The sequence below is a fragment of the Bos taurus genome, chromosome 26 (genome assembly GCF_002263795.3).
Source record: "Bos taurus isolate L1 Dominette 01449 registration number 42190680 breed Hereford chromosome 26, ARS-UCD2.0, whole genome shotgun sequence".
In the NCBI taxonomy this organism is placed as follows: domain Eukaryota; kingdom Metazoa; phylum Chordata; class Mammalia; order Artiodactyla; family Bovidae; genus Bos; species Bos taurus.
In genome coordinates this window covers 34,852,582-34,878,305 of record NC_037353.1, presented here as the reverse complement: position 1 = coordinate 34,878,305, position 25,724 = coordinate 34,852,582, and the positions used below count along the sequence as shown (strand labels likewise).

Below are 25,724 nucleotides of genomic sequence, written 5' to 3'. Positions count from 1 at the left end.
CTCTCAGCTTCCAGGCACAAATGAATGACTTCTCTGCAAGGTGTCCTTATCTGGGGACTCTGAGGAACCTGCAAGGCTGTCAGTTCTGGTCCGGCTGCATTTCTGCCCAAGCCTCATCTGAGAAATGATTATCTTAGCAATCACAGGAAGAGTCAGCAAAAAAAAAAAAAAATCAAGAAGTGAAACCAAGACCAAGACCCTGACCACTGTCTAGGCACCATAATTCAGGCACATTTCGGGGGTTCTGTACAACTTAGGGTGACACAGTGTTGGGACTACCCAGGGAGAAAGGGCAGCTGAGCCCTGAGCACAAGCAGCTGGAAGAAGAGCTCTTGCTGGACGCTGAGACTGGGCGCTGGTGCCACCTGCCAGCTGCTGGTCTGCTTTGGTTGGTGCTGGCACCTCTCTGGATTCTGGCCTCCTGAGTGTTGGATTCTCTGGTGATTCCTGGTTTCCAAACAGCTCTGAAATGTTCTGCATCAATGGACTGGGAATCTGGGCAGAAGTTAGGAGACAAAAGGGCCTGGAGATGGGCTGGGGCAAGCATTAGGAAAGACAGCATGAGGAGAGGAAAAGACAGAGCAAGGAGGCGTGTGTCCACCCACTCCCCTCGCCTCCATCTACGCCCCTTCCTCGAGGCCTTGGCTGTCTTCATTTCTCTGAAAGTGTTAGTCACTCAGTCACGTCCAATTCTTAGTGACCCCATGGACCATAGTCCGCCAGGCTCTCTCCATGGAATTTTCCAGGCAAGAATACTAGAGTGGATTGCCATTTCCTTCTCCAGGTGATCTTCCTGACCCAGGGATTGAACCCAGGTCTCTTGCATTGTAGGCAGATTCTTTACCCTCTGAGCCACCCAAATATTTATTGTTATTTACTTATTTTAAATTCTGAAGTATTTCAAACATGCTGGCCAGGAGGGTCAGTCACCTGAATATTGAATAAACACTTTCTACTTCAAAATTCTAGGTCTTGGCTTCTTCAAATGCATCAGCAAAACTATGAGAGGGTTAACCTGAGCCAGTGGTCCTCACTATATAATATAAAATACACTCTTGTAGCAACCACTCAGATTTAAGAAGAAATGTTACCTTCATGTCATGGTGACATGTCTTAAAAAAATAATGAAAAAATAATGAAACCTACTAGGATGGGAATAATTTTTAAAAATGGAAAATAAAAAGTTTTGATGAGGGTATGGAGAAATGGGAACCCCTATGCCTTGCTGGTAGGAATGTGAAATGGTGGAGCTTCTGCAAAAATATTTTGGGTAGTTCCTCAAAGAGTTAAGCATGGAATTAACAAATCACCCAGCAGTTATACTCCTAGGTGGTTGGGTCAGAGATGGTGCTCAAATGGGACTGACTTGGGTCCTGCCGAGTGGTGACCTTGAGCAAGTTCCAAGGTCACCATGTGTGAAATAAGGGGAAATGTATATGCTGCCTGGATGGCTGTGAGAATTAAATAGGATAATTTTATAAAGCTGGGCTCCCCTCCTCATTGCCTCAGCTGGCAATTGCCTCAACAATTTATGATTGAACAAACCTGTCTGGTGCCGAGAACTGGTTTAGAAATTAGGGGAGAATCAGCCCTTCTAGCAGATTCCAGACTCTTCCACAACACCCAGAGGCCCTGGTGCACCCCCACCCCTGCTGAACTTGGTGGGAACACCCACCCACTACCTACCCTCCAGATTGGAGGTGCTCAGTTTGGTTTCAGGACTGCCTGCAACAGAACAGCCCATTAGGGATCCTGTGGTCTGTCTGGGGTGGGGTTGGTCAGAGCCCTCAGAAGGTTGAGAAGGTACAGGAAACCAGATCTTCTGATCCTAGAGGCCAGAAACTCAATGAATTAGAATTTGAATGGGGTGGCTCCTTTATCAAAGTTGCAAAGGGACTAAAGACACGGGGTTAAACTGCATCCAGGACTTGGACCTTCTCTGGTGATTCAGACAGTAAAGACTCTCTCTGCAGTGTAGGAGACCCGGGTTCAATCCCTGGGTTGGGAAGATCCCCTGGAGAAGGGAATGGCTACCCACTCCAGTATTCTTGCCCGGAAAATCCCATGGACAGAGGAACCTGGTGGGCTACAATCCATAGGGTTGTAAACAGTTGGACACAATTGAGCCACACACACACATGCGACTTGGAAAAAGGAGGACACAATGCTGAGTCTTCCAAAGCCCTGATTCCTACTGATGGTTTGAAGTAGTGTTTCAGTTTCATTCTTGAAAAGGGTGGTGAAGTCCCATTTTAAATTCATTCTGCTTACATTTCTGATTGATTTCTGTTTGTCTAGAGGCTCTGGGATTTGCCAAGTCTCCGTGGATAAACTAGAGAGGATTTAAGAAGAGGCAATTAAAGGGCTGGAGCTGGGTGGTGGTGGGGGAATGGGGAGAGGGAGCAGGCATGAGAGATATGGAGCCCCCCGCAACTTTCTGAGAGGATGGTGCCATTACCGGAAGTGCTAACAGAGCCAGCCACCAGGGGACTGGCTAGAGTGAAGCCCTGTTAGAGCCCTGGAAAGCCAGGCAGGGGTGTGACAGCACAGGATTTGGAACCAGGAAACATGAATTTTGAATCTGAGTTCTGAAAGAGATTACCTCACTTGGTGACTTGGGTGAGGCCCCCAAATCCTCTCCATTCATAGGATGGAAACACTTGAATTCTACCTTTTGTACTTAATGACCTCAGTTAGAGTCAGCCTCACCCCTCTGGGAGGGTCAGCAGTGACAAAGGCCTGACTGAGGAGGGGGGCTGGACCCTGTAACCTACTGGTCCCAGCTGATGGCTGGAGTTGAAATCTGGTCAGGCATGACCAGCCACCAGACTTGAGGCTGGTCTCAAATTGCCAGGCTGCACAACCAGATTCCCCTGGAGAACTTGAAAGGAAACCGGGGACCCAGCAATGTCCAGTTGTCTCTGGACACTGTATATCGGAGGGTGGGTGCCATGCCCGGCCATTTGCAAGATGAGGAAACGGCGGGAGGAGGGAGAACATAAAAAAGCAAGAGACCCTCCCCCATCCTGACCCAGTTCCCAGTCCCTGCTTCTCGAGGCCCCTGGAACACTATTTCCTTTCCCTTGTTCCCCGAGATGCCCACACTCTTCCTATTTTCAGAACCCCCATGAGCCCAGTCCACCTGGAAGAGTGGCTGAGAGGACTGAAATAATGCATGGGGGTGACTTGGAGGGCTCAGACCTGGGTCCCTAGGCCTACTTCGAGTTGCTGGGGGTCCTTCACTTTCTGCCCCCAACACCCCAACTTGCTGACACTTATCTGCATCCGATTCCATCTCCCTCAAGCCCTACGCTCAGGCACAGAGCCCTGGCCTTGAACTTCTGCCTATTTCTGCCCCAGTCCTCTCCTCCAGGTTTCTACCACCTCACTGACTTCTCACCTGGCTGGTGCTACTGCTTCCTACACTCCACCCTCCACTCAGCTGCCCAGGAAATCCCGGACACCTTCACTTTTCAGGGGTGCCCAATCCTCTTAACTTTCAGATCACTCCGTGTTCTGGATCCTGGAGCAGGCCTGTGCCCGCCCCTTTAGCCTCACCTTCTCCACTCCTGGGGTATTTTGGCTTCAGCAGCAGTCCATGCGGTCACTAAGAATCGGACAGGACTGAGCGACTTCACTTTTTCTTTTCACTTTCATGCATTGGAGAAGGAAATGGCAACCCACTCCAGTGTTCTTGCCTGGAGAATCCAGGGACGGGGGAGCCTGGTGGGCTGCCATCCATGGGGTCGCACAGAGTCAGACACGACTGAAGCGACTCAGCAGCAGCAGTAGTAGCAGCACACAACTACTGGACCCTTAAAATGGCTCCCCGCTGTCTCCCGGGAAGGCTGTAGTCACTCTGCCTCTCCTGTCACCAAACTAGCTCTAACTCATCTTTTAAGACTCAGCTCAGTCATTTCCTCTTCTAGAAGGTTTAGGAGGCTTGTCCAGGTGGGATCAGGGCCCTCCACTGGGTTCCCAGAATGCCTTGTGCTTGGGTCTAACCAGAGCCCCTACCTGGCTGGGCCATCATTATTCCGTGATCTGAGGCTTCCCAAGACAGTGACAGACAGCCTGGTACTTCCTCGAGCTCCAGGAAAGTTTTGTGGTCAACATCTAGAAGCAGACCACCTGGGCTTAATGTCTGCTGGGCTCCCTTTAGCTGTGTGACTTTGGGCAAGTTTAACCTCTGTAAGCATCAATTTCTTTACCTACATGGTAGAAATAATACTACTCAGATCACAGGCTTATAGGAAAAATGAAAGGCTATGCATGTACAGCCCTTAGCATCCCATGCCTGGCTTGCGAGGACAGCTCCATGGATGCTATGGAGAATGTGAGCTGCTAATGGGACTGAGAAAACATTTCTAAGACTGCTGGGGCAGAAGGTCTCAACACATCAGGGCTAACACTGCTGTTCCAAGAAAGAATTAGGAAGTCTTTTGGAAAACAGCAGCAGCAGCAACAAATCTTCCTTAAGTGTTCCTTCGAGGAAGTTGGGGGAGACTTGCTGCAAAACCAGGCGTTCAGCACAAACTGTGATTGAAATTTTAAAGTGAAAATGGAAGTTTAAAGGAAAACATGGATCTTCCTTGGGGGCCGGTGGGGAGGACATGGGCCTGTTGATGGAGGGACCAATGATCAAAAAAAGGAAGGTAAAAGACGGGAAGTGCGCAGCTTCCTGGCAGCAGTGGTGGAGTTAGAGCCAAGACTGGGCTCCTAGGGAATAGATGCTGCCCCTCGGGGCGGTCGGCGCTTAGCCTGCCCAGGAACCCTGCTCTCCGGGGTTTATCTAGGCGGATCTATAAATTCTAGTCCTGGGAGAACCAAAGCGCCCAGGGAACCTGGACTGGGGTAGAAGACAGCAAGCAGACGTCTTTGCGATCGGCTACCCAGAAAGACTGCGAGAGAGTAGCAGCAAGTCCTGAAGAACTGGGGACGCACTCGGTTGTCCCCACCCCCCTCCCCATGTCCTACCTTGAGAAATGCCAAGGGCAAAAGTGCGCGGACCCAGGGGTCAACCGGGGCGGGGGGTGTGCTCTAGGTACCTCTCAGCCTCACGACTCAGACCTCAGTCTCCACCTCCTGGCAGTGGGTTCGCAGCCTGGTGGTTGGAAGAAGAGCTCCTGTAAGCTGCCCGAGCCCGCCCCTCCCGGGGGCCTCCCCCAGGGTTTGGTCAAGTCTCGGAGCCGGGACGTGAAGCAGCTGGCGCGGGAGCGGGGCCCCGGGCGCGAGCGGACTCGATAGCTGACTGTCCGCCGGGGCCGGCCGCGGAGTTCCCCCGCGGGGGCGACGCGCCGGGCGGGGACCGGGTCCGGGGCCCGGGCGCGGCAGCCGCGCCAGGAGGTCCGGGCGTGAGCGTGACCTCACGGGGAGGGGCCAGCGCGGCGGCCCTGGGCTTGGAGCCGAGCGCCGAGAGCGCAGCGCCGCCCGAGCCGAGCCGCGAGGAGCGCACGCCGCGGCCCCGATGGAGCGGTTCAAAGGTGAGGACGCGGGGTCCCGGGGCGGCGCGCCCCCAACCCCTTCGCGCCCCTCACGGCGCCAGAAAGCAGGGCCGAGGGTAGGGGGGTGCGTCACCGAGTGCGCCTCGCGTTCCTCTGGGGCTCAGGTGAGCCAGGCCGGCTACCCCTGCCCAGCCCGGACCTGTGCCGAAGATCTTTTGATCCTCCCAGGCACGGAGGCCGGGGGGTCGGCGTGACGAGGCTTCTCACCTGTTGGAGGGCCGGGGGTGCACATGGGGACCCACCTTCTAAGCCCCGGCCACCTCGGAAAGATGCCAGGGACCGAGGAGTCCCCGAGTGAGGTCGGAAGAGTGCGGGGCTGCTTGGGGGGCGAAAGGGCAGGTAGTCGGGGATTCTGGAGCGGGCGCCAGTCAGAGCGGAGGGCTTCTTGCAGACCCCGAGTAAAAGCTTGCGAGGGGATGCGCTTGGGCGGTGGGGTGGGGTGGGGTGGGCGCGCAGCTCGGCTCCCGGCTTGGTCCGGCCACCCCAATCGTGCGGGTGCTCCGGTAACTGCCTTATCCCCAGGCAGGGGCGGGGTGCAGGGATTCTGGGCCGAGTAGGGTGCCCGGCAGGTGGAGCGCGTCCCAGCCCAAAGGCTGAGCTCCGGCGCAGCTGAGCAAGTTTCGGAGTTGGCCTGGGCCCGGATATCTCGGCCAAACCCTCCTGGGCGGCTGGCCGGCCTGGGTTGTACTGGTTGTGCCCGGCTTGCACCCGAGCTCAGAGACCCCCGGGTGGAGTCTAGAAGCCTCCGATGGCACTTTGCACATCTTTTGGAAAAGGTTAAGGAGCTGCCCCTTAATCGTGACGCTGTGGGGGACCTCCCCCACCTCAACTCCTTTCCTTTGGGGAAACTTCTTGCATTTTCCTGGTCTGTCTCTATCAAACCTGCAAAAGGAAATACTATTTCTATATTTATTTTCTCCTGGGAAAGAGTAATAGAAAAACGCTCAGATTCCCAAGGAATCTCTCTCCCAGTGGTTTCTCATTTCTGAACTGACATAAATTTTAGGGCTCAGCTTTGGTTCACTAAGCTGGATCTTTTGATTTTTCTCACTTTTTTTCTCATCTGGATCAGCTGGTTACAGGTGAGGAAGGGTCTTTGCCAAGAGCACAGAAGACAGCTGAGGAGACAGGGTTAACTTAGCTGGCAATCTTCCTTTTTTTTTTTTTTTTTTCCTGTGAACCCTCCCTGGAGCCTCTCTCACATTTCTAACCGGGTGGTTTGTTTTTTTTTTTTTGTCTCAAATTCTGCTGAGATCACGTCAGTTTTGTGCCTGGATGGCTGAATGCGTCCTTCTGTAGTCTGAACACTTGAGGCCACAGACCCTCGCCTTCTAAAATGGCAGTTTGCTGCTCCAGCCCCACTGGGCCCCCTCTGCCCTCTGGGAGGGACCCTCACAGGGAATTAGATTCTTGAGCTGTCTCTCTGAGGAACCCTTCCAGCTCAAGAGTCTGCCCTTCCTGAACTGTGTCAGCTCCTGATAGAGGGTCCAGGTTGCAAGCTACTTTCTCAAATCGGTATGTTAATCCTTCTAAGTTTAGGGCAAGTGATAACATTTTGGGTCTTCTTTCCAAACACCCAGTGATTATCAGAAGGTTTTTGTCTTAATAGCTTTCAACTTGGCCCTTAACCTGAGTAAATCGTCTTAGTTATCTTTTTCTCTTGGGAGTTTAAAATCTTCCCACCCTCAAAGATCCTTGAATGGTTTATGCCAGCTGAAGGAAATTTTGGTTGCCAGTTCAGAGTGTGTATGTTTTGGGTAACCCATACATCTGCCTCCTCATTTTGCAGTAAATCAAGCACAGCCAGTGATAAAGGAATACACTTGAGAATTATCTGGATTGCAGGGGGCTCATTTAGTGTTTGATTCTGGAGAAAATTCTCCAAGGTTCCCTAGTGAACACTACTAATCTGTTTACTGCACCTTTCAGCTAAGGAATCGGAATTTCCCTGCCCTGCCACGCCAGAGATTGTAGAAATCCCCATTCACTGAAAAAGCTGAGTTGTGTGCTGAACAGTCACTGCATTGAAAGGTTGACCCGTGCAAAATTAAGTTTTGTTGTTGTTGTTCAGTTGTTAAGTCCTGTCCAACTCTTTGTGACCCCATGGACTGCAGCATGCCAGGCTTCCCTGTCCTTTACTGTCTCCCAGAGTTTGCTCAAATTCATGTCCATTGCATCAGTGATGCCATCCAACCATCTCATCCTCTGTCATCCCCTTCTGTTGCCTTCAATCTTTCCCAACATCAGGGTCTTTTCCAATGAGTTGGCTCCTCGCATCAGGTAGCCAAAGTGTTGGAGCTTCCGCTTCAGCATCAGTTCTTCCAATGAATATTCAGAGTTGCTTTCCTATAGGATTGATTGGATTGATCTCCTTGCAGTTCAAGGGACTCTCAGGAGTATTCTCCAGCACCACAATTTGAAAGCATCAGTTCTTTGGCACTCAATCTTCTTCATGGTCTGACTGTGTCATCGGTACATGACTACTGGAAAAGCCATAGCTTTGACAATGTGGACCTTTGTCAGCAAAATGATGTCTTTGCTTTTTAATACATTGTCTAGATTTGACATAGCTTTTCTTCCAAGGAGTAAGTGTCTTAATTTCATGGCGGCAGTCACCGTCTGCAGTGATTTTGGAGCCCTAGGAAATAAAATCTATCACTGCTTCCACTTTTCCCCTTCTATTTGCCATGAAGTGATGGGACAGGATACCATGATCTTAGTTTTTTGAATGTTGAGTTTTCAGCTGGCTTTTTCACTTTCTGCTCTCACCCTCATCAAGAGGCTCTTTAGTTCCTCTTTCTGCCATTACAGTGGTATCATCTGCATATCTGAGGTTGTTATTTCTCCCAGCAGTATTGATTCCAGCTTGTGATTTATTCAGCTCTGTATTTCGCATGATGTAATCTGCATGTAAGTTAAACAAACAGGGTCACAATATAAAGGCTTGTCGTACTTCTTTCCCAATTTTGAACCAGTCAGTTGTTCCATGTAAGGTTCTAATGGTTGCTTTTTGACCCACATACAGGTTTCTCAGGAGACAGGTAAGGTGGTCTGGTATTCCCACCTCTTTAAGAGTTTTCTACAGTTTGTTGTGATCCACACAGTCACAGGCTTTCATGTAGTCAGTGAAGCAAAAGTAAGTATTTTTCTGGAATTTCTTTGCATTCTCTGTGAGCCAACAAATGTTGGCAATTTGATCTCTGGTTCCTTTGCCTTTTCTAAACCCACTTTGTACATCTGGAAGTTCTCGTTTCATATACTGCTGAAGCCTGTCTTAAAGGATTTTGAGCATGACCTTACTAGCATGTGAAGAGTGCACTTGTACAGTAGTTTGAACATTTTTTTGGCACTGCCCTTCTTTGGGATTGGAATGAAAAATGACCTTTTCTAGTCCTGTGGCCACTGCTGAGTTTTTCCAAATTTGCTGACCTGTTGAGTGGGGCACTTTAACAACATCATTTTTTAGGATTTGAAATAGCTCAGCTGTAATTCCATTACCTCCACTAGCTTTGTTTGCAGTAATGCAACAAAAAGTCTCAAAAATGACAGAATGATCTTGGTTCATTTCCAAGGCAAACCATTTAGCATCACAGTAATCCAAGTCTGTGCTCCAATTACTGATACTGAAGAAGCTGAAGTTGACTGGTTCTATGAAGACCTACAAGACCTTCTAGAACTAACACAGGAAAAAGATGTCCTTTTCTCATCATAAGGGGTTGGAATGCCAATGTAAAAAGTCAAGAGATTCCTGGAGTAACAGGCAAATTTGGCCTTGGAGTACAAAATGAAACAGGGCAAAGGCTAACAGAATTTTGTCAAGAGAACACACTGGTCATAGCAAACATCCTTTTCCAACAACATAAGAGATGACTCTCCACATGGACATCACAAAATGGTCAGTACAAAAATCAGATTGATTATATTCTTTGCAGTAGAAGATGAAGAAGCTCTATACAGTCAGCAAAAACAAGACCTGGAGCTGACTGTGGCTCAGCTCATCAGCTCCTTATTGCAGAATTTAGGCTTCAATTGAAGAAAGTAGAGAAAACCACTAGTCCATTCAGGTATGACTTAAATCCCTTATTATTATACAGTGGAGGTAATGAATTGAGTTAAGGGATTAGATCTGATAGAGTGCCTGAAGAACTATGGACAGGGGTTTATAACATTGTACAGGAGGCAGTGACCAAAACCATCCCAAAGAAAAAGAAATGCAAGAAGGCAAAGTGATCGTCCAAGGAGACATTACAAATAGCTGAGGAAAGAAGAGAAGCAAGAGGCAGGGGAGATAGGGAAAGATATAACCAACTGAATGCAGAGTTCCAGAGAATAGCAAGGAGAGATAAGGTCTTCTTAAATGAACAGTGCAAGGAAGTAGAGGAAAACAATAGAATAGGAAAGACTAGAGATCTCTTCAAGAAAATTAGAGATACCAAGGGAACATTTCATGCAAAGATGGGCTCAATAAAGGACAGAAATGGTATGGACTTAACAGAATCAGAAGAGATCAAGAAGAGGTGGCAAGAATACGCGGAAGAACTACACATAAAAATCTTCCTGACCGGGCTAACCACGATGGTTTGCTAGAGCCAGACATCCTGGAGTGTGAAGTCAAATGGGCCTTAGGAAGCATTACTGCAAACAAAATCAAATTAAGTATGTTGGTCCCAGTCTTCCATTAACCAGTGCAGCCTCTAGTATCTGAGTCTCCTCTTGCCTGTCAGAGATTGAGGGCCTTTTTCTTTTAAAGGTAAGATTGAATGATTATGAAATGACTAGGCACATCGTGATTTTAACAGCAAAATTAAATCGAAGTGCAAGATGTACTTGGAGTCTCAGAACATTTGTAATAATTGTAAAGAATTGTTTGTGATACTTTTAAGAATAGGTAAACTGCCTCATCACCATCTCCAGAATCTCAAAGTGTTTTCTCTCATTTGTAAATCTCACAAATCAGTCAGTACAGGAGAAACTGTTTTCCATATTCCCCAGTCTGCATGTTACATATTGTGCATCTCCAAAGTAGCCTATCATTTTTAGGCTCTGGGCTGATTTTCCATTGTCTCTTAAGATGTAAAGAGATGTCTGGAGGTAGAGAGTCTTTGGAATATCACCCAGTGTGTAATGTAGAAATACTTCCAGGCTTTCTCCTCATCCTTTCTAAGCCATTCCGCTAGACAGCCATGGTTCTAAGTAAAACCAAGGTGGTAGAGGAAAGAATATGTGGGGGTGTCTTCCCCAGAGAGGTAGAGCGTTTATAAGAGTTGTCCTAGAAAGTGATGGCAGAATTGCTGTATTTTGCATGTTAATTTCTTTGCTATTGTCTAAGCTGTGCTAAATCCTATGGGGTGCTTTGAGATGGTTCCCGTCCTGGGGTGTGTACGTATTTATGAATCTCATAAGAGCATCCTTGTGTCCCTGTGGATGAGCCCATTGGCTGAACTCACACCATGTGGTCAAGGATTCTGGTTCCTACTGCTCTTCCAGCTGGTGAGTGTGTCCAGGGCCAAATGTGACTGACCTACTATCTGTGGATTGCACTTGGAAGTCCATGCCAAAGCTTCCTGAAATTGCGTCACACTTGGAGCCATACATGCACAGTTGAGATAGGCACTTTAATTTGGATCACAATAATTGGTCAAAAGTGTATCATCCCTTTCCTGTGTGCTTTGGTTTCTGAGTCAGATCACCTGATTGCCAGGAGAGGGCACTTAATTCTTGGGCACTGGAAGATAGAGATGAGCTGTGAAGAGTCAAGCCAGTAAAAATACTTGAAAGCTTATGTGGGAATCATGCGATCGGTGGCCAGGGAAGGTCTGAAAAAGGAAAACTAATTAAAAGGGATGAACAGATTGATAGTATTTGTTTCACCTTCAGAAGCGTCATCTGAATTTGTTGTTCCTCCTTGTCGAGGAGCTCAGGTTTTTCCAATTAAATTTCTACTTAAGGCAGAGGGTCTTAACTTTAGACACATGTGGGAGATATTCAGGGAGCTTTAAAAAATATGACCCCCATCCAAGACATTCTGGGAGAAGGAAGTGGCAACCCACTCCAGTATTCTTGCCTGAAAAATTCCATGGACAGAAGAAACTGGTGGGCTACAGTCCGTGGGATTGCAGAGTCAGACTCAAATGAATGTTAGCGTGCGTGCGTGTGCACACACATGACATTCTGATTTAATTGGTTTAAGGGTTCAGCTTAGGTGGTGTGTTTTTTAAAGCTCTGGGTGATTCTAAGGTGTAGCCAATGATGCGAGCCTTTGGAAAAAAGTATGTAACACTTTCCTCACCTGGAAAATTAAGAGCAAGTGTGGAGTGAAACAGATACCTCTTCCATACTTACATGATGTGGTTTAACCAAATTTTGTGATGGTGCAGAAATCTAACTTAATTACTCGAGGCTTTTAAAGGCTTTAAAAGGCTGTGGGAAAGCTACTGAAGAACAGTCTCCGATGTGATGCTTCCGATTCCTAAGCTCGGGGTTTGCTCATGATCGTACTTGACCTGAACCCTCCTGACTTTGAAGCTCTTTGTGTGGGAGCCCTCGATGCTTTGGCAATGAAGTGGTCTGAAACAAATCCTGAGAGGTCACCTTTGGTGCTGAAAGGCCAGGAGGAGTAGGGGGAATTCTGCTCTGGGCCCCTGCCCTTTTCAGAAGGGGCGAGCGCTCTCGGAACTGGGCTGGTTCCAAGCCCCATTAAAGGGCAGGAGGGGCCAAGGAGCTTCAAAGCTGAGGAAGCTGTACCAGTTTTCTTCCAAATCCCTTTAATGATGGGAAGCATTTCTCTAAAGACTTCTGTCATCCAGAGATGGGAGGCTCTTCCCAAGCTTAGGGAAGATGGAACTTCTTCCCAGAGCCTAGGCAGAAACGGGAGGGAGAGCAGTCAGGGTGCAAGGAAGAGGCAGCTCTTTGGGAACCGGGAGCCCCACGGGTTCTGCTTGGTCGGGTGAGTCACTCCCCAGGCCTCAGTATCCCCTTCTAGGAAACAGTCTCCAGCATCTGTCCATCCGGTTTTCCGAGCACTCTTCAGCGCTACTTGCTCTGTGGTCACTGAGGAATCTCTGGAGGGTGAATGTGTCCTGGGGAGGGGAGGGAAGTGAGAGAGGGAATGTGAGCAGCCCAGTAAACGTCAGTTTAGGATTGTGATTCTTATAAATAAAACCAATTTCCTGTTGAGAGTGGAGCACGGCAGCCTTGGTGGGAAAGAGGATGCCATCAGCTGTGCAAGGAATTTGTGGCTCAAGGACTTTTGTGTGAACATGCCTCCGAAGCCCGGACCCTCTCTAAGACGCGGGATTATTCACTCCCATTTGAGAGACAGGTCCACTGAGATGAAAGAGATTAACTCAGAAAGTCAGAACCCAGATAAGAGATCCCCGAGAAATGAGTTTCTGATGGGTAGAGTCCTGTTCTAATAACAGCAAGGGCTTATTGAGAAAGAAGTGCTCAGAACAGTTTCAGGCACTTGCCTTATCAGTGTCCTTTTAGCCAGGAAACGATTAAGCCGCTCAGTGAAACTCTTCTCAGTCTTCCGGCCCACATGCTGCCCCTTCCAGGAAGCCTTCCCTGAGTTGCTGTGTGTTCCCTCACTATTTTAGGTACAGCACATCCCAAGTGCTCAGAAACTGTTTGTTGAATTAAAGTCACATTGTCTTATCATTATATGTCTCTATGTCTGTCTGCCCTGAAACCCGTTCAAAACACGGATGTTTCTCTCCTCCAAGGATGGCTCCCTCTCAGCCCTAGAGCACCTCCAGGTGACATAGTAAGTGTCTGGGACATGATGGGGGAATGAGCGAAGGAATGAATTCCAGGCAATAGGAGCCCTGGGCACCAAGGAAAATGAGGCATGATCTCAAACCCAGATTCCAGACGTGGAGACTGCAGGCCCACGGTGGCCTCCCTTGGCTTTCTCGACTTGAGCCTCTTTCTGTCTGTTCCAGCACAGGGCTGTTGCTGTCTGCTGCTGCAGAGAAGGATGCTGCAGGTTTCTGCTTGTGAGTATGAGCCTGCCTGTGCCCCCTGCAGCAGCTCACCCGGCCTCCAGGGCTCCCGAGGGCACAGACCTGGCTCTGCCCATGCTCTGGACCGATTTCTGAGGGATGTTTGGAGCTGGGCACGGGCCTGGGCACTCTGGGGCTCAGGGTTCTAATCTGTCTTTGGCCACTAACTTGGTGCGACCTTGGGCAAGTCATTTAACCCCTCTTGGCCTTGCTTCCTCATCTGTACGAATGAGCAGAAAGACTACCAACTGCGGCTTAGTGGGATAACTTGTCAGAGCTGCTGTGCTGTGCTTGTAAGGGGCAACTGTGTATTAATTCAGGGGAGCAGATACCCGGAAACCTCTGACATGGTTTTGGCCCCTCCAGTTCCTGGCTTCTTCGGGGGCTGGGTGGTCCTCACAGTTAATTTGGTGCCAGCTGTGCCCCTCATGCTTCTGGAAGCTCTGAGCTGGGGTTGCTTAGTCTGTTCCCAGGCCGCCTAGCTTCTCAGAGCAGCTATGTAATTCCCTCGAGGTCAGCTGGAAGGGCAAGGAATTCCTCTGCTGTCTCACTAAGTGTATATAGGAGAGGCCCTTGCATTCTAACAAGAACCTCAAGCTCTTTACTAATTTTCTGTCGCTTGACTCTCACCTTCTCCCTGAAAGTGAAAGTCACTCAGTGGTGTCCGACTCTTTGAGACCCCATGGACTGTAGCCCGCCAGGCTCCTCTGTCCATGGAGTTCTCCAGGCAAGGATACTGGAGTAGGTTGCCATGCCCTCCTCCAGGGGATCATCCTGACCCAGGATCAAACCTGCGTCTCCCAAATTGCAGGCAGATTCTTTACTGTCTGAGCCACCAGGGAAGCCCTATGGTCTCAAACTAATGAAAAACTCCACTGAAAGGGAGGAGTAAGGAGAATGCATAGAAAAAGTCAAGAACATGAATTGCATTACCCTGGACACACTGTACTGGTTATAAACCAGATGAGCCCAACATATTCTCATGTCCCATCTCTCTGTGGACCTTAAATATCTGCCAGGGAGGGCAAGGGGGAAGTTGTGCTGACAGCAACAGAAGCCCTGCCCTGTTTTTTTCCTAAACAGATCCCTGAGTTCTCCTCTCACTTCCCTGAGCCCCTCCCAGGGACTTCAAAGACAGCAGCAGGCCTATTGAGTGTGGTCAGGTCGGTCCCAGCATATTGCAGATTGACTGCCTGCTCCTGATTCAGTGGGGGAAGGATGGCTGGCTGTCAGCTCTAAGAGAGCAGCCTTCTGCTCCCAGGAGGAATCTGAGCGGGGCCATGTGCATTCCTGCCCCTAGAGTGGCTTTTCCAAGGAGAGTGACCAACTCTCCCAGTTTACCCAGGACTTTCCTGGTTTTGCCACTGAAAGTGCCACATCCCAGGAAATCCCTCAGTCTCGGACAGACTGGAGTTGGTGGGTTAGGTCACCTTTTTCCCAAGCCTCAGCTTTATTAAAAGGCTAAGTCAAATGTGATTGCCGCTGCTGCTGCTGCTAAGTTGCTTCAGTCGTGTCCGACTCTGTGCGACCCCATAGACGGCAGCCCACCAGGCTCCCCCATCCCTGGGATTCTCCAGGCAAGGACACTGGAGTGGGCTGCCATTTACTTCTCCAATGCATGAAAGTGAAAAGTGAAAGTGAAGTTGCTCAGTCGTGTCCGGCTCTTAGCGACCCCATGGACTGCAGCCTACCAGGCTCCTCTGTCCATGGGATTTTCCAGGCAAGAGTACTGGAGTGGGGTGCCATTGCCTTCTCCAAAATCAAACGTGGTTACTCCACAGCAAAGATGAATGGAGCCAGCTATTTCGTCTCTTTGACAAGAAAGCAAAAGCCCAGAGCTTAAAAACCAGCACTTTGAACTTAGTTTGTAGCTGCATGATACCACCAGTGTCCTAAGAGAGAGAAGCCAGACTTGAAAAGCCTACACGCTGTGATTCCATTTGCGTGACTTTCTGGAAAAGGCCAAACTGTCCGAAAGGAAAACGGGTCAGTAGTTGCTAGGGCGGGGACAAAGGCTTCACCACAGAGGGGCTTGAAGGAAATTTCTAAAATGATAGAAATCTTCATTTCTTGAATCTGTGTCGCAGAGTTGGTTATATAGTTTAGAACTGTGCAATCTACAGGGCAGTTTTGTTTTCGCCCTTTGTGTAAATTATACCTCCAGAAAGCTGACTTTAAAACAAACCCTAGCCATTTATGACACTGTGGTGTAAGATGGAGAATCCATTGAGCGTGTGGTTGGCCATCATGGGTCGTAAATAGAATCTGAGGTCTTGGTGTGGTCATGCCTGCAGCCGTCTGGAGGTGCAGCAGAAGGTGAACAATTCAGGTACAAAACAAAGGACTACTTGATGGTAACTTACATGCAAGAGATTTGTCTGTGAGGCACAACCAGGGTGATGGTGGAAGCTCTTCTTCTATTGAGAGAAAAGGAAAAGCTGATCTCCTAAAACCCAGGCAGCAGATGTGCCCAGGAAGGTCATGGAATATTGAAGCCTTCGCCCCGGGTTCCCACCCTGGGAACTCTTCTGCTGCACACACATGGCTCTAATGTATTAACTTTGGCAGCTTTTCTGCTGCAAGTTTGTTTTTTTCCACCAATGAAGTTATTGAATTGGAATTGAGTACCCAAGTCTGCACCATAGTTATTTCCCGGCCAACGTTTTGTTTTTTGGCAGTCCTGCGTGTCTATGCTAGATAGGATTGATTCTGAGCAGGGAGAATGCATGAGTTAGCAAAATAACACACCTAGCCTCATGCCAGGTAAGGGGTTAGAAAGCTAACCCCTGTGGGAAACAAGACGTCTTTTTCCGACAAGACTTAGCAACTGAACAACAGCAACAACTCTTGTTTCCAAGCAGGAAAAAAACCTTGTGATGCACACCCAGCACTGGCGCTTGCTCACCAGCCCGGGGGGGGATATGGGATCCCACACAAATGAGGAAGTATTCATCTGGTGGTCCTAATGGAATCCGAAGAGCTTAGTGGTTCCCCATTTCTTAAAAACTCAAACCCCAAGTCGAATTGGCTTGTTACGCAGGTGAACGGTGTCTGGCTCTATGACCCCGGTAGCTGACTCTGTGTCTTCTCCTTTTTGTTAAGTACAGCGGGTTGGAAGGCTGTAGAACCTTCATCCGTGAGGACCACATGGGCCCAGATGACTTTTAACGGTGAATTACGCTGTAGAATTTCACACACGCAACTCTTCTTAATCATAAGTGTGTCCAGGACGCTAATTACCCACAGAGGCTGTTCCACCTGTTCTTGGGGTATTTAGGAAGAATTCCTGAATAATAAACAGAATAATAATCGAATAATTGCAGTCTAGTCCTAATGGTCTCAACTATGTTGGAGGACTAACGAGGGTGGGAAAGAGGCAGGAAATACTTGTGCATATCTGCAGAGAATCTTCCCTGATACGTTGTCAGGCCTGGCTTGTGGCGAGCTTTGGGGCTGCCCAAGGGCCCACTTCTAGGTTGAGTGCAAACATGAGTATTAGTCTGAGTTCTGCAGAGAAACTGGGAATGCATAGGTGGGGAAATTCCAGATACTTCCTTACCTCAACTGCAAAGTGTTACCACCGTCTCCCTGGGCTACCTTGGCATGCTGGCATTTTTTGGGGTTCTGTCTTAGCCTTTCTCTTAGACCAACAAATGGGAGTCCTGCCACTTCCTTCCATCCTCCATGCCCCCCTTTCCTCTCTCCCAGTTTTTACACAACAGGATTTATTCATGTTAACTGTATTCAAGTCCCCAGATGGGGGAGAAAAAAGATTGTGATGAATGAGCTTATTGTTGGTAGACTTCACTGACTTCTTTTATTTAATACCCAAAGTCCTTGAACATGTTGAGCTGATTTACTAAAATTCAAATATGGGCCTTTAGGAAGGAACTCGGGGGGTGCTGGGTGTCCCTCTTAGCAGAGCTGGGACCTATTGGGTGGAGGGTTTGCCAGGGACATCGTGTCTTCATCTTCGTGCTCTTGGGTCTCCTTGAGGGTAGATATCCCATGTATAATCCCGGATTTCTTAGGAGCCTGGGATGATCACCACCCTACTGCCCTCTGCCTTGTTGGACTTTTTGTGGCATCCCCTTCTAGCACTTTTTTTTTTTTGACACAGTGAAGATGGATACCACCACGAGGTACTTCCATCAGCAGAGCCACACAACCGCCCCCGCCTGCCCACCCCCGCTCCCCGCAAGCAGGGCTTCTGCTTGACAGTTTCCTGCACCCATGTAATGAAATAAAGGGTGGTGATGTGGCAGAGCTTGGGCAGAAGCAGTAAGTATCAGACAGCCTGTGGCTTAAATGCCTGATGCAGTGCAGCCAGTCCATGACAGTCAGGGCAGAGTTGGATGGTGTGTCTTTCGGCGTGTTTTGGAGATGGGGTCTCTGTGAGGAATTTTGCTAGAGCTGTGGCTGAGGGTCATGGTGTGTCTGACAGTCCAGTGCGGTTGCCTAGGTTCAGTGATAGTGGGGTGTCTGGAGCCCTAGAGGGTTTCCTGAGAGTCCTGCGGGTACCAGAGCTGGGCTGAGACTCTTGTCTCACTGGAGACAGTGAAAGTCTTTCCCTGGTCCCATCAGTAACATCCCAGGTGCCCTGAAAGTTAGGCTGTGGCCAAGCAGGTCGGTTTGAGGACAGCACCATCAGAGGCAAGTGTGAGTGCGTTTTGGGTCCTGCAGGACCCCTCCTGGGTGCACACAGCCTCACAGCTGCTCCTGTGCGTTCAACCTTCTCTTCCCTGCTCCCTCTATTTTCTCCCAACCACCCCCACTCTCTTCTTTGATTCTTTTATTCTCTTCCTTTTGACTTTTTCATTTTTTTTTCCTCTCTGAGTTCTGTTCAGGTCTCCTTTAGAAAAGGGACCTTCCCCATGAGCCTAAGGTCAGAAAGCCCCAGAAAGAGACTTTGCCTTGGCCCCAGGTCTCTGCTCTCATTTCTAGCAGCCAAGGCTTGAATCCCAGGCTTCACTGGGGGTGGAGGGGGGAGCTGATGACCTCAGAGGCAGGATGGGAAGTGGGGCATGCTCCCAGCCCATCAAGGAGCATCTCATTCCTTCTAGGAAGAGGAGGCCTGAGTGAAATCTGTTCCGTGCAGTCCCTAACTGCTTCATCAGGCCCTAGAGAGTGTCGCTGCACACTGCCTGCTGTAGAGAAGGCCCCCTTTCCCAACCCTTGTGGTCCAGCCACTTGCTAACCCATCCCACCTGACCTAGTGCAGGTTAATGTGACTGGTCATGGTGACTAGGATTCCTGGGAGAGTTCTCACCCTCTCTCTGTGGGTCCTTAAACAGCCCCATGACCTGCTAACCTTCAAAGGGTGGAAGAAACAGTCTCAGCCCTGAGTGGGGCTCCTCCCACTGCCATCCCAGGCTCCCTGAAAATGAACATCAGAGGACGGCCTGGCATCCGCACAGGGGGAGCATGGGAACATCACCACAGTTTGGATAACGTTCCAAACATGAAGGCTCAGCATTGAACTAAAATAATTTTTTCCCATTGACCTCCTGGCTTCCCTGTGGGCAAGCATCCATCTCCCGCCCATCTGATGCTGGTTTGGTGTATGTAATTGTAAACAGTTCGGGCTGGGAGCGAATCTCCGAGCGGAGTTATGGGATCCAGGTGTCGCTCCCGGCTGGCCACGCACTGGTTCCCTCGAGAGTGGGGAAGGTCGTCTTGTTCTCCGAGACAGAATTGAGTCTGTTGCTTTTGAGATCAAATCCTCTGAAGCAAGACTCCCTCTCATGCCTTCACCCCCCAGGTCTCCACTCAGGCTGGGGGAGGGGCTCTTTCATAAGTGAGTGGGGTTTCTACTCGCCTGACCCTGAGGTGAGGGCCCCAAGTCTGCAGGGAGGCCCTGATGTGTTGCTGTGGATGAGAGGAGCAGAGAGAGAGGCCCGCATTCTGTGTGTGAGAACCGGGGCCCCACTAACCAGGGCAAGTTTCAGGTCAGTCTCAGCCTCGTTTCTTAAGTGCAGCTGGACTCCTGACGCAGGCTTGGCAACTGGCAGGCGGGACTCTTGTTCTAAGCAGGAGGCCTCTAAAGTGTGTGTAGGCGGCTTTGGGCACTTGCTTACTTCCCTGGCCCTAGAAGTACAATTGGAAGTCAGAGCAGGGCTTGTGTTAGAGAACACCTTAGGTCTGTTGGAGAACGTAGAGGGGCACTGATGCTGGGGGTCTGGCTTCTCCCATCTTTGCACCCTTGCAGCTCTTAACATACCTATCAGCTGGGGGAAGAAGCTAATAAGCTCATTCATTTCACTGGCATCAGGCATGATTTGGTCATGTGTGTGTGGTGTGTGTGTGTCTTGGGGAAGAGATGTCAGGTGATGATCAGCCCCATTTTCTCAAAATTTCCTAAAGCTATTTACCTAATGCCTTTAAAGTGGAGAAGGAAATGGCAACCCACTCCAGTACTCTTGCCTGGAAAATCCCATGGACGGAGGAGCCAGTAGGCTACAGTCCCTGGGATCACAAAGAGTCAGACACAGCTGAGCGACTTCACTTTCACTTTTCACTTTCATGCATTAGAGAAGGAAATGGCAACCCACTCCAGTGTTCTTGCCTGGAGAATCCTGGGGATGGAGGAGCCTGGTGGGCTGCCGTCTGTGGGGTCGCACAGAGTCGGACATGACTGAAGTGACTTAGCAGCAGCAGCAGCAATGTCTTTAAAGAATAAGATTTATGTCCTACAACAAGATTTATTTTTCTGCCCCCCGGGGGGCTGAGGCAGGTTGAAAGAAATTGAGAGTGCAAAGAGGATGTGTTCTGCTGGGTAGAGTAACGTCCAGGTGCCACGCTTATCTGTCGGCTCACTCAGCCTTGACACCTTGACCCCTCCCCCGCCCCAGGCCTTAACCCCTCCCTGAATCTTGCACAGCTTTCCTCTGTGTCTTCATCCATGCTTGTGGGTTTATTCTCTGGCTGGAAATAATACGACCAGTCAAACAGCTTGGAGCAAACTATTGTCTACAAATGGCTCCCCCCCCACCCCCCCTTAAACATCACCATTACTGGGTGTAAAAATGGTTTAGCTTCAGGAGGAAACAGCTGGCTGGCAGAGATCCTGGTGGGGTCCTGGGTGAGAGTCTGTTGTGTCACTAATGACTTTCTTGGGTACATTTCCGGCACAAGCGCAGTTGGCAGTTGGGGAATTCTGTGGCTGAGAACTTTTGTCAAGGCAAGAGCTGCAGCTGGAGCAGCTTCTGGCTGAGGCCAGGAAGGGAAGTCTTCACTGCATTAGGGATAATCTAGACCTGTCCAATGGGTGTCTCATTGGAGAGGTAGACCTTGGTAGCTTAACTTGAATGCTAATGAACCTTTTCCTTCTAGAATATTATGTCTCTGGGTTTCTCTTAGACTTCAACACCTTGGTCTGTAGCTAAGGTGAGCCCAGATTTCTTAGGGTCCCTGACCCACGCCCTCTTTCTTGAAGGCAGGCAGTGTCTAAAGCAACTCTATGAGTAGAGTGGGAAGATGTGTGCTGCTGGAAAAAGTCCGAGCTCCTTCTGCAATAGGCTTGCCTATTTGTGCAGTTCCTATGGCTATTTCTCACCTTGTTCTATGTCTCAACCATTCTGGATTCCTTGTGCTTTCCCAGCTGGACCTTGGCAAATGCTGTTCCTTTAACCCGGAATGTTCTCCCCTCAAGACTGCCAGCCAGGCTTATCTGCAAGGGTCATTCAGCCTTGACCTTGACCCCAATGCCCTGAAGCCTTTAACCCCTTACTGCACTTTACTTGACCCGCCATGGTCATCAGGTCCATATTACAGTTGATGGAAAGTCTGTGTGCCTGGGAGACTGAAAGATCAAAGGTCAAAAGCCATTATTCCTCTATGTGTCCACAGCACCTAACTGCATGGGTGATGTATTGTCAGTGCTCATGTATGGTATTGTATGATTGAGAAATGGTTGTCGTCCTCAAGTTTTCTAAGTTTGATTGCATCAAAATGAAGGCCTTCTGGTCATTAGTGGGCATTCTGATAAAGGTAGTAGGCAGATGAAATAAAAGAGAAAGATATTTACAATCTAAAAGCTTCAGGGGGTTAACAATTAGAATATACAAGGAACTGATGCACATCAGCCAGAAAAAGGCAGAAATCTCAGCAGAAAAGAAGGTGAATAAAGGGTGTGAATGGGAGTTTACAGGTGATGGAGCCTCCAAAATGTTAATGAACACCTGAAGGAATGCTCACTCGGCCTCCTTTACTTATCAGAGTGAAACCAGCCAGAACAGCCACCCAGGAGGCTGGCGGAAGTGAAGAACTGAGGAGGCCGAGTGTTCTCAGAACACTCAGAACTTTCTGCATGGGCCCACTCTAGGCAGGGTTGAAAATGACCTTTGCAGCGTTATGTGCAGTGGTGAAGAGCAGGAAGTGGTCTTGGTGTCTGGGTGAATGATAATAGCAGATGTACGTTCTAGAAAATTAAGTAGCAATAGAAGCAATGAATTAGATGTCCATCCAGAAAAATAGAGGGCTCTTTAAGGCAAAGTGCCGGCAGGGAGGTAAGAAGCAGAATAGCACACTTGACAATTGCAGCCTTTCAGGCCATTAAGAATTAATAGAGCAGTACTCATGGAGCAGGAACACATACAAAAAAGTACATGATATGGGGTTGGCCCAAAAGTTTGTTCACATTTTTCTGTCAGATGGGCTAGAAAAACCCAAATGAACTTTTTTGGCCAACCCAACAGACCATCATCTCTGTTGAGTGGTGGGTAATGGAATACGGGGATGAAAGGACATTGGTAAGAGGTTGCTTGTCATCTGCTGTTGATGCCAGAATTGGCACAGTGATGGCAACAGCCAGGAGTGCAAGCATGTGCTATGGAGAGGTGGAGGGGGTGGGTACTTGTCTCACCACCATGCGGAAGAGTTAGTGGGAGGCCACTTCTTTCTTACTAATTGTTGGGCTGTCCGAGACTCTTTGCTTGTGAGGATGTGATAACAGATAACCTTTACAATACACACCAGAGATCCGTAGCAGTGATTAGCAGCCTATATGGTCATGAGGGAAGGGGATGCTTATAACCCTGCCTCAGAGAAGCCTGGGATTGGTAGAGCTGGCTTTTAATAGTTGTTATTTTTCATTTCCACCTCCAGCCACTCTGAGCACCTGGAGTCATCTTTGGATTCAGATTGCTCATAAGTACATACAAGTCACAGCCTAGAGCTGATGTCCACAGGTTTATCAGATTGACTCTTGAAGGCATTAGAGTTGGATATTTCTAGTACATGGTTTGTTGGACACAAAGTTGCTAGACTCTGTACAGCCATTCATTTTTGCTTCTGTCCACCAAGGAGATGGGAATATTCACTCAAAATCAGTGCATTCAAATGAGAGCAATTGCTTCTTCCACAACAGGTCTGGGGTTTCCTTGATCTGGACAAAGTTGGCCCTGAAATTTTTTGTTCCATCTCTATATCTACTTGAAATAGACCTATTTGTCCTTTAAGTCTTTTTGAGAGCCAAAGATGTGTGTGGTAAAGAGCCATGTGGACCAGGGAGGTGGTAGTTTAGTTGCTAAGTTGTGTCCAACTCTTGTGGCCCCGTGGACTGTAGCCCACCAGGCTCCTCTGTCCATGGAATTCCCCAGGCAAGAATACTGGAGGGGGTTGCCATTTTCTTCTCCATGGGATCTTCCAAACCCAGGGATTGAACCCCGGTCTCCTGTATTGCAGGCAGATTCTTTACTGACTGAGCTTGGACCAGGGAGACCACTGCCCAATTCTGCTCTGCCCAGAGTGTGCTCTGCAAGGCTGCCTGGGCCCAGGAGGCAGAACCTGGAGCTTCCCGGGGTCTTGTGAGTGTGGGCAGAAGAACTGACCCTCTTGGCTGTGGCTCAGTTGGGGAATAGGGGGCAGCGAATTCAACTGTGTGTAAAAGCCAAGAACCAAGGCTTCAGGTTTTCAGAGAAGGGACAAATCCCTGATTTGGGCTCTGCTCGTTTGATTGCTTTCCCATCATTCTTTCTCTTGCACTGATGTCTTTTTTCTAACTGTTCTTCATCTGACCTTCCATTTATTGACCAAGTTCAGTTGTCATTGGCTACAACCACCCCAGTCTCTAGACCTGCATTGCTTGTTCCTGGGTTCACTGGAATGTGTGTGCCTCAGTGATGGAACAGTGCAGATCATCATTTCTGTTCTTTCAAGTTCAAGCATCAGCCCTAGGGTTTGAGCTTCCTTGGTGGCTCAGTGGTAAAGAATCCGCCTGCCAGTACAGGAGACTCAGGAGACATGGATTTGATCCCTACATCAGGAAGATCCTCTGGAGAAGGAAACAGGAACTCACTCCAGTATTCTTGCCTGGAAAATTTCATGGAGAGAAGAACCTAGTGGGCTACAGTCTGTGGGGTTGCAAAGAGTTGCACATGACTGAACACAGACACACAGTGGGCGAATTTCCAGGTGTTCACACTGTAGGCATTTTTTGAGCTTCATCGTGTGTCAGGTGTCATCAGGATGTTGAGATAAAGCTGGACACAGTATTAACGAGGCTCCTGTCATAATGGAGCTTACATTCTAGAGGAAGAAAGCAGACCAGGAGCAAGCAAGCACAGTTCTAAAAAAGGGTACTTTTAGGACGTCCCTGGTGGTTCAGTGGTTAAGACTCCGTGCTTCCACTGCAGGGGGAATGGGTTTGATCCCTGGTTGAGGAACTAAGACCCCACATGCTGCATAGAAGAGCCACCCCCCCCCCAAAAAAGGATACTTTCAAATAGCAGTAAGTAACATGAAAAACAGGATGTTGTGAAAGTAATTGGCAGGGGGAGGGAGTGGTCCCAATATCAGTCAGGGTGATCACAGAGAATCTCTCTGAGATGACAATTGGGTTGAGACCTAAATGAGGGGGAAGCTGCTATGTGGAGAAGATGGTTAGGAGTTCCAGTCAGAGAGGAGAGCAGGTACAAAGGTCCTGAGATCATCAAGACCTCATATGATATGGATTTAGGGGATGGGGCCTGGAAGCAGACCATCAGCAAAGGGATAGTGGAGAGGGATGAGGTTGAAGAGCCGGCAGCTTGGGTTGTATTCTGAGAACGCTTCACAAGCGGTCCAAATTTAGCTTCCCAGTTACCCACTGCCTCTTACAAATGGGTAGGTTACCACCAGTCTTCTATTCCACAGCAAAAATCCAAGCACATCCTAAAAGAATATTCTTCGTACTTCTCTGAAGAGATTGAGGTGCTACAGACCTATTCCAGTTTTCCACACTTCACTGAAGTGGGTTCTGAGGGGGGCACTGGGCACAGAGAAAGCCCGCAGGTACACAGCTCGTTGGTAGCAGGCATAGGCCAGGTGCCTGAGGTTCACGACTGGTGATCTCGCATCCTCCCCACCAGGCAAAGCCACGGAAGGCAAGCAGCTGTTTGATCTCCATTTGACCCAACATCTCTGTATTGCTTCTCCCTCTAAGAGGCCTTGACTGCTTTATTTCTGCCCTGTGCCAGTTGCAGCGAATATAATCATGGTCGAAAGTGGCACGTTTATGCTGGCCTGGTTTGTATCCAGCTCGCATGCTTGCAGTGTCGAGCGGTTACTTGCCCTCTCTGAGCCCTCATTTCTTTATCTGAAAACGACTGATTACCCTCTTCCTTAGAGGTTTGTAAGAACTGAGTGAAATCTTGTACTTCTCCGTAGGTACAGCACATGGTCAGAGCCCCACAATGCTAATTATAGGTGGTAGGTGGTGGTGGAACAAGACACTGGGTTGCATTTGGTCTTCCATGTTTATTTCTGATGCCTGAAGCCTCTGCTTTCAGTAATGCAGCCATTAGTATTGGGGAGGGGCAAGCTGATCCTTGCAGATGAGCCATTTCCTATTTCTGAACCCACTGATATGAGAACACTGTGCCTCGTTACTCCCCTGTCACCCCAGCCTCAATTTTTTTGTTGTTCAGTCACTAAGTCATGTCCGACTCTGCAACCCCATCTATAGTAATCACCACTCTACTCCCTTCCCAGGCTTGTTGGGAAGTCAAATGAAAAGCGTGCATGAGTGTGTCCTGAAATCTAAAGAACACTGAACATATATGAAAGGTGATTTTTTTCAGTGCTGGACTGGGAATTGCATGACAGGCAAAGGGAAATCCTTGGCGCTTCCTTAGGCATTGCTAGTTGTGCCTGACTAGTTCTCAACCCTGGCCAAACGGTGTGTTTTCTTGGTCATGGTGGGAACGTGTTTGAGATTGGCTGCTGGGAGGGATGGTGA

General features: G+C 49.0%; 1 protein-coding gene across 4 annotated transcripts in view; it reads left to right on the top strand.

The window, feature by feature from the left end:
- Positions 1–5,395: 5,395 nt before the first annotated feature.
- AFAP1L2 (actin filament associated protein 1 like 2) overlaps positions 5,396–25,724 on the top strand; it is a 116,689-nt gene continuing 96,360 nt past the window's right edge. For 2 of the 4 annotated variants that reach the window (XM_005225752.5, XM_059881948.1), the window contains exons 1-2: positions 5,396–5,483; positions 13,448–13,501. In XM_005225752.5, the coding sequence (XP_005225809.1) occupies positions 5,468–5,483; positions 13,448–13,501 (70 nt within the window). In that variant the 5' untranslated portion in view covers positions 5,396–5,467. The remainder of the gene's footprint in view (positions 5,484–13,447; positions 13,502–25,724) is intronic. The other 2 variants (XM_059881947.1, NM_001076375.1) reach the window with 2 other exon arrangements.